Source organism: Stylophora pistillata, chromosome 2, assembly GCF_964205215.1.
Source record: "Stylophora pistillata chromosome 2, jaStyPist1.2, whole genome shotgun sequence".
Lineage (NCBI taxonomy): Eukaryota > Metazoa > Cnidaria > Anthozoa > Scleractinia > Pocilloporidae > Stylophora > Stylophora pistillata.
Genome location: NC_142520.1, coordinates 44617641 through 44626052, shown reverse-complemented (window position 1 = coordinate 44626052; position 8412 = coordinate 44617641). Strand labels below are relative to the sequence as shown.

Below are 8412 nucleotides of genomic sequence, written 5' to 3'. Positions count from 1 at the left end.
AAAAAGTCTAAGTTCGTCCATTCTGGCACGAAATAGAAAATTATATTTGATTTTACTATTTAAACCATAAATTCTTGACCATTAAAAAACTTTATCTTTGATTGCAGCAACTGAGTACCGCAACTGGGTGTTGTACAACTCTCTTCCTTGCCTAAAGGGTATTCTTCATGAGTATCACCAACATTATGCCTTGTTGGTTGGTGGCAATATCTTACTCTCTGGACGGTCTATCTCACCTGAACAGCTGGAAACTGCTGGAGACCTATTGATGCACTTTGTTGAGATGTATGATGCGTATTATGGTAAGTAACATGTAGGTGTTTGAGAGTGCTGTTTAAGACTTAGAATTAAAGAAAATTATTTTATAAAATAAATAATAAATAATGCAGGTATTTAAAAACCTTTCTTATTCATCCTGTAGGGCCAAGATATGTGTTGATGAACCAGCACATGCTTCTTCATCTAAAGAAGTCTGTGATTGATCATGGTCCCCTCTGGTGTAGTTCACTTTTTGTATTTGAGGACCGGAATGGTGACATTGCCAATTATTTCCATGAACCCAGAATGTTGCACACCAAGTGAGTTTCAAGCTTAAAGACTTGTGAGATTTCTCCTGGTTAGCGAAGCAACTTAAGCATTTGCAACTAGAGCCCAAAGCACTGCGAAATTTGACCATCTCCCGTGTATCAAGTGTAATGTTTAGCTGTTTGTTACTGTTTTACTTTTTTTGTCCCATGTTTTGCCATATCACTCCCATACTTTTTCTTTGGTAAGGGAAGACTTTTCTACGGCTACTCACTTGAAATCTTCTGTTTGTTTTATATTGAAGCTGGGACATTAGCTTCACTTAATGATGATCCATGAGGCTTGTAATACTCCTCCTCCCTTCTTTCATCTGTTAAACTGATAATTAACTTATTATTATCCATTGGTATGCAGACTGGTAATAATTGGTAGACGATGATGAATGGTATAGTCTCAGATATGACCACCGCCATAATACAGACACAAGCAGTTTATCTTTTGATTCAGGTCAGTTTACCACTGACTTATAACTATGTAAGCCAAGACATTTCAGAGATTTGATTGGTTGACAGTTATTCACCATTACAAGTGTAATAGTGGTATAATGGCAAAAATGGATGGTATAACAAGGTTACGAATGACAACACGGTGAGGAAAGATTGTTATGAATGCTGATGGCTGCATGTTTGTCTTTCCAACTGCAACAAAATAAAGGTCAGCTCCTGTATGTGCATTACCAAAATTTTGCATGACTTATGGGTGGTATTTGTCAATAATACTGGCCCATTATTAATATTAATTTCAAATTTTTCCAAATATCATGCACTCGATCACCCCTTCATGGTATGCCGTATTTTGGACAATTTTGGAATATCACTTGAAAGTGGTACGTATTAACTGCAAAATACTATGGTGACCACAAATCATGCTATTACCTATTATTACCTAGTAGCTAAATTATAGATACTTACCTGGACTGATTTTTAATGCAACTTAAAATATATTAAATACTAATTGAGTGAAGTTTGAATGGAATTCCTTTCGTTTTTTGTTAACTATGAAATTAATTCTTATGCACAGGGTGCCAATGAAAATGACTTTTCCCTGACTGAAGTACACCTAACTCAAGGAGGTGACATATCCCATTTTATGTAGATTTTTCTAAACTCATTTTTCATAATTGAGGTCGTAATGTGATAAAGGACATTTGCTTTAGTTATTAACTCAATACTGCGCACAATACCGACTGAAAGAATAGCAGCATTACACGCGCATATTATGCTTGTAAATCCGCCTTACTGCACGCAATTTCCACGCAAATTACGCACAGGTGAAAGAAATACTCAAAAGCGTGTGTAGAAAATTACTTGCAAATTCTTCATAGAACTCCATGCAATGCATTCAATTTCAAATTTAGCACTTTTGATAATTAACCTGCCAGCTCACACCACTTTTATTCTTATTGAATTATCAGTCCATGAACGAAGAATGGAACACAGTGACTGTCCATGGAAATCCTTAATGGATAGTAGAAAAGTAAGATTTTGTTATTAATCAGCAGGACTGTGGAATGCATCTAATGTTCAGCTTTTGTTTCAAATTAGTGATAAGCTCTTGAACTTTGTAAAGACTATCAATTGGGAGGACTTTGCTACTTTTTCTTCGAAGTTCAGTTGATAACCCACCCATTGATTTTGGCGCGATTTTATTGATTACTATACGTCACGTGGGGCAAAAGTCACAGGAAAGTTATCAGGCAATAACCTTCGTCCGCATCGATATTTGCCCTCCGATTTTTTCCATGCAAAAAAAAAAACATAGTCAAGAGTGTCAACTTTTCCGTTCTCCTATTTACATGGAAGGAAACCAAACTGGTTTTATTTTTTCTTCCTCGCGTCAATCACGCGCATTCGCCATCAGATCACCACTGGCTTTTTTTGTTTGTTTAGGTGCAGTTTAATTGCGATGTGGAAATTAATGGGAGGGTTATAAAACAAATAAACCCTGTTCTGGTTTGCTGGTATGTCGGCTGATAATGTCCTTGGCTGAGAGATTGTCCTCAAAATTTTATATTTGCCCTCAAGGCTTTGGTTCTCAGCCAAATACTCATTTTTCGGACAGTTTCTCAGCCGCGGACATTATCAGCCGACATACCAGCCGCCCGAAGGGGTTTATTTACTAAATGTCGCTGGCAGTGCCGGTATGCAAGATAAGGCGAATCCTGTGTTCTGATTGGCTTTGAACTCGTTTAAAGTTTTGTCCCATTGTTAATTTATAAGAAAGCGGGGTTAGCTCTGTTTGATGAAGCATTTGGAGCGAGTGCTATGTCCTTTTTTTTTTTTGCATATTTAATACCTTTCGTGCTTTTCTTCGTTTTGACAGACTGCAATGCTTACTTTGAAATTCCATTACTGCTCCCTGGTGACATATGAGACTGCCTAAGAATTACGTGGCATGTAAACCGGCTGCATTTAATTATACAATGACATTTATCCACCCCGGTTGCAGGAGTGTTATTTATATAAATGTTAACTTTGGAGAGATCAGTCTGTTTACGCCGTGGATGGAAGATGATGCATTTGATAGATATCATTGACTTATCTTTGATAACTCAAAGATAAGTGATTGAGTTTTACTTTGTGGAATTCGAAAGACAATCCTGCGAGAGTAGAACCGCCGCTTTTGTCAATCAGAAATCAGGAATGGCATAAAAACACTCGCTCGCGAAGCTGGTCATATGACAAAAACGATTGAGGAAGTTTATTTTTTTCGTTTGTTTTTGTAGTTTTTTACCGTTAATTACGTCACCCAATGTTGACATTGTAACTCTTTCCAGGTATGGTGTTTGTGTTATTTCCTGCCGCTGACACAGCGGCAGACGCTGTAAATAAATTCAAAAACTCCACTATGGATAACAAAGAGCTGTTTGTGAGAGTCCTACCCACTATTCATGTAAGTAGCTGCAAATTCAAGAGCAAAGGTTTTTCTCTAGAGTATGTCTGGAAGTACTTAAAAAAAAAAAAAAGCTCAAAAAAAAAAAATGGATTGACCTGAATCAAAAAAGGAGTTATGCTTATCCTGTCGTTTTTGTTTCTTCCTTCTTGTAGCCTGGGCTGTTCCCCCCCCCCCCCCCCCCCTGGAAGCCAACCCGTTCTGGTACTGGTTAACTCCAGAAGTGGAGGTGGTCAGGAGGTCGACATGTCAACAGCTTTCCAGAGACTGCTCAACCCTCACCAAGTGTACAGCCTCACAGAAAGGGGCCCATTATTAGGGTATGTTTAACTTCTGCCCTTCGTATCTAGAAAACTGTTTTTTGCAATTGAAGTTGAAGTCTATTCATTACTAAGTACGTAGCAGTTCGAAAACTGATTTGTGTATTTACATAACAAAACTTAAGTCACTGTGATACAAATCTAATTTTGTCGTTTAAGTTGCATCTTGATCAGTTAGAGCTATTTTATACCCAATGCTGCGAGCCCTGTTTTCTTCTCTCATTTTTGTCCCGTGGTCTAAAATTGATTATTGTGTTTGTTTTAGGTTTTACGCTTTCAGATCTATTCCTGATTGTCGTGTCTTGATCTGTGGTGGTGATGGGACAGTTTGCTGGGTGTTGTCGTGTTTGGATGATGTTGTTCAAGAGTTGAAGTGTAAGTTACCTGCATCAGCAGTACTTCCTCTTGGCACTGGCAAGTGGATTGTTACAAGTGACTCCTGTAAACTGCGAGTTGGAGAAAATTTCTTTACAGAGTCGAACATAAAGCCTTGTGTAGGTTTTGTTGTACTGGGCTGTGTGATCGATCTCAAGATTCTTGCGACAAACTTGGTCAATCGGATGGAAATCTAAAACTAGCCTCGACTTTGCCTCGCGTGCTTCTAAGTGCTGGACACTTTAAAAAGTCGTGCAAACTTTCCAGTTTAATTGTTTAGGCCTCAACAGCCTTTGTATTTAAAAGAAGATCAACGAACGATCATCGATAATTATTCGAAGCTTAATGCTTCATGTGACAATTAAATGAGCGTTTCCAGCACGTGGTTGACAACTAGAGGTTTACAGTGATAGCTAACGATTGAAAAGCTGTCGTTTCAATCGTTAGCCCTTCCTCGGAGCATGGTAGATGGAGAATAGGTTGGAAATTGCCTGAGATTCTCGACCTCGGGAGAAGCCATTACTCATCGCCCAGAAGGGATCTTAATATTCTTAAGATTTCCCAGTGAATTTCTAACGTTCCCCCTTTGTACTCTGTTGGGAAGGACTGACTCCCACTCCCCTCTCGTGATTTATAATTTCTTTGTAGGGATCTCGTTAGTGGATACAGATTGAGATGGAAGTTGGATGAGATTCTCAGCTTGCATGTACTGATCTCTCTAGTGTTCTTCTTAGTGGATAGATAATGTTTGGGAAACTAAATTAGCTTTTAAACGAACAGGTAATGATCTCTCTCGTATACTCCATTGGGGAAGTGGTTACTCTGGCGGCGAGAGTCCTGTATCGCTACTCATGGCCATTGACCAGGGTCACGAAGTGTTTCTTGATAGATGGTGTGTCATGTTTGACTCCGTGGACTCTAACGTTCCTGACACACTGTCAAACGACAGCGCACTTGGTTCGATGGGAGGAAGAGAGGACGATCCTAGTATTTTTATGATGAATAACTACTTTGGCATCGGAATTGGAGCTGAGCTTTGTTTAGATTTTCATCTTCAGAGAGAGGAAGCACCTGATAAATTCCACAGCGGGTGAGGATGCAAAAACAGTAAATATACTTGTTACAGTAGTTTTACATCCGCTCGATTTAAGGAACAGTGTTGATTGCTAAGGCTATTGGATGGCACTTGCAATTGATAACAAATGTTTCATAGTCTTCTGAGTTGTTCTCTTTGTCGTCTGTATTTCGAATTCGTCTGTGGGAATGTGCGTACCCGACTCTATTTATCACTTTAGATGTCTTACAGACTACCTCCCCCTTCCCACCCTCCAAAGGTTATCAACGGACACGGAGCAGTCAAACGTCCAATAGATTTTAACTTTCATCGTAAGCGCTTTTGAAAGTGGATAGGTTAGAAAACTTCGACCTTGCGTTTTATGATTTATTGTAAGTAAGAGTTCGTCGATTCTGTGATTTTTCTTTTTTCAGGCTTCATAACAAAGGAGTTTACTTTAGAGCAGGGATAAAGAAAATGGTCAAAGGCTACTCGCGGACGTTTACTCACGAAGTCGAAATAGAGGTGATTAATCTGTAGAACGAAGATATTGGAATAGCTTACATGGTTGCCTTCATGGGATGAATTCGGTGTTCTTAGAAAGCGTCTCTTCACCCACAGCGAACGGCCGAATAAACCCGACAAAATCCCGCGAAAGGGGAAGGGGGAGGATGTTAATCTACGATGAATTAGCATCACAATCAGGTGGAATAGCAATAGTTACAGTAGCCTCACTTTGCGAAAGCGTTAAAAGCTCCTACACTGGGAAGGTGTGTGTCTTGTTTACAAACTTAACTCATTTGATATTGAGTGTTGTCCTAAAATCATCATCGTTTGTCAGTTGTATTCAACACTGAGTGATTGAACGCCAAGTAGTTGAAGACGTTTGTCTTAGAAATTGAACGCCCGAATGAGATGGTTTTTGGAGTATCCCTTGGTACTTTTTTGCCTGTTGTACTCCTTACGGTTCCAGTGATCTATCTTTCTCTCGTTTCTCAGCATTTTTATTTGTAATTTTCTGTTTCGCTACAGATTGATGGCAAAAAAATTGACTTACCAACACTAGAAGGAATTGTTATTCTTAACATAGGCAGGTTAGTGAAAGCTGGAAGTTGAAGTCAGTCAAAAGAATTCGAATCAGTGTTGCAGTGGTGAAATTTCAATTGAGTGGATTGAGAAAACAGATTAAAATCGGTTTCAAAGCGTAATTTTAAGATGCTCAGTTTTCATCCTGAAGTCAAAATAGTACTAATTTAGGTCAACATGATGTATTTTATTTCATTAAAATATGATTCCTTTACGGGAACGAAGAACGTACAAAAAGTGACCATTTTCGATATATCAAAATTCAAACTTGGGTGCCAGGATTAGGGAAACAAAACAGAGGAACAACATCGAAGTTGAGGGATGAATAATCAATTTCTTTAGTTGTATACCTCCAAGCCTCAGAGCAATGTTAGAATTTTAATAAATCGAAAATGGCCTAATTGTCTCGCGCCCGTCATGTGACTTTGCAGCCCGGTCGGATGTAGCACCCAGACCGTATCTGGCTGGAAGGCATGGGTTCGAATCTAGTTAAAGTTAAACTTTAAAGTTTTCTTTTCTGATTTTTCATTGGTAGCAGTTCAGGTGCGAGTATCGCTTCTATACACGTGAGGGATTTTGTTTTCATTTGTATTTAGTTTTCCCTTTAATTTTTTATAATTTTTTTTTGCCCGACTACTTGGGGAGCAGGTACGGATGCATGGGGACCAGACAAAGAAAATGTATGTAATACTCCGTGAATTTAGTATTGATCTCTGTCCTTTTTGTCCCAGGCAAGTGAGGTCTTTAAAAACACGCAGTCGAGTCAATCGCTATATCGGCCAATATATCAATCAAGTCTCGACCGAGTCTCAAATGAGTATCGGTCGAGTATCGACCGACTCTCGCCCAATATACCGACCGATACATCGTTTGAGAACACCGACAGTAAACATGATCAACACAGAAGTAATCACAAGGGCCAACCAGAAAAGACAAAATTGCAAGTACATGTAGCCAACGAGAACGCCATCATTTGTGAGTACGGATGTTGCAAATGACCAAAACACGGTGGTTTTCGTTTTGTTCCTGATTAGTTCAGATGGTGACTTAAGGTATCTGAACCAATCACAAAGCAAAGTTAATCAAAACAGATGCGATCCCGGATTCCTCTTCGACTCTTAATTGAGAATTGCTGACTCTGTTTGCAGGGTTATGCCTCAGCTTGTCACTGTGACGGTCTTGTAGAGGTAGTTGGACTTCAGGGAGTCATGCACATGGTAAGTCAGAATCACTACCGGCTTTGCCTTTTATGCCCTAACATCAGCAGGTGGATTCTTCATACAGTTCTCTCCAATCTGCGCCACGTGATGTTTCACTACTAACTGCCTTATTTTTTGTACCCAGCCTTGTCATTTCTAACGTATATGGATCGGAAACGTTTTCATTTAGCAGTAAACATGAAGATGAGTGTTTTTTTGTTTTTTGTTTTGACTTATAGGGTCAAATTCAAAGTGGAATCAGGACTGGTATCCGACTAGCACAGGGAGCCCAGATAAAGATTTCTCGTTGTAATCCAGAAAACAAATGAAGCCATAAGTGAGTTCTTCTCTCATATTGTTATCTTGTCATTCTTGTTTGTCACATTACCATGTTGGCGAAGAATGATTTCCACCCTTCCCCAAGCCTACGTGTAACCTTACCCTTCCTTTTGTTTCTCCACGGGGCGGGAAGAGTACGGCTACGGCTACACGTGGGCTATTCTTTTTCGTTCCCCCCTGAGAAGAAAAAGCGCGAGCTCTGGTTTTCGAACACCGGCTAGGGAGAAATAAGGTATTTTGCCCAAGTAACCTATAAGTATAGGCAATGACACGATTTCGAGTGCAGTTGGGTGTTAATGAGCCTGAGTAAATTTCTCAAAGACAGCAAAATTGCCCCAATAGCGTAGTTCCATTTCTCTGTATAGAAAATACACAACTCACAATTCCACCATTCGCTCTAACGAGGGACTAACGCTCGAAACGTCAGCTTCAAACACCCTCCATGGTGGTCAATTTATAATATCAACTCAGCTGATAAAACCAAATTATGAAATATCTCCACCGACGCAGCAGCACAGTTTCTTTAGAAACTGACCCTCTTTATTCACGCACTTCGATCCTT

At 39.5% G+C, this 8412-nt stretch overlaps 1 protein-coding gene across 1 annotated transcript; it reads left to right on the top strand.

Annotated features, from left to right (window-relative positions):
* The first annotated feature begins 3708 nt into the window (after positions 1-3708).
* On the top strand, positions 3709-7051 carry LOC148739766 (diacylglycerol kinase theta-like). The gene is made up of 7 exons (XM_088749562.1): positions 3709-3797; positions 4063-4211; positions 4953-5262; positions 5661-5751; positions 6259-6320; positions 6848-6855; positions 7044-7051. The coding sequence occupies exons 1-7, from the start codon at positions 3724-3726 to the stop codon at positions 7049-7051; spliced, it is 702 nt and encodes a 233-aa protein (XP_088605688.1). The 5' UTR covers positions 3709-3723.
* The last annotated feature ends 1361 nt before the right edge of the window (positions 7052-8412 follow it).

Bases quoted from the DNA above. Each gene is read 5' to 3' on its own strand.
- LOC148739766 (XM_088749562.1), top strand. From the start codon at position 3,724: ATGTCAACAGCTTTCCAGAGACTGCTCAACCCTCACCAAGTGTACAGC. The intron at 3,798-4,062 runs GTATGTTTAACT...TGTTTGTTTTAG, and splicing joins GAAAGGGGCCCATTATTAGG to GTTTTACGCTTTCAGATCTA. The intron at 4,212-4,952 runs GCAAGTGGATTG...TTAAACGAACAG, and splicing joins AGTACTTCCTCTTGGCACTG to GTAATGATCTCTCTCGTATA.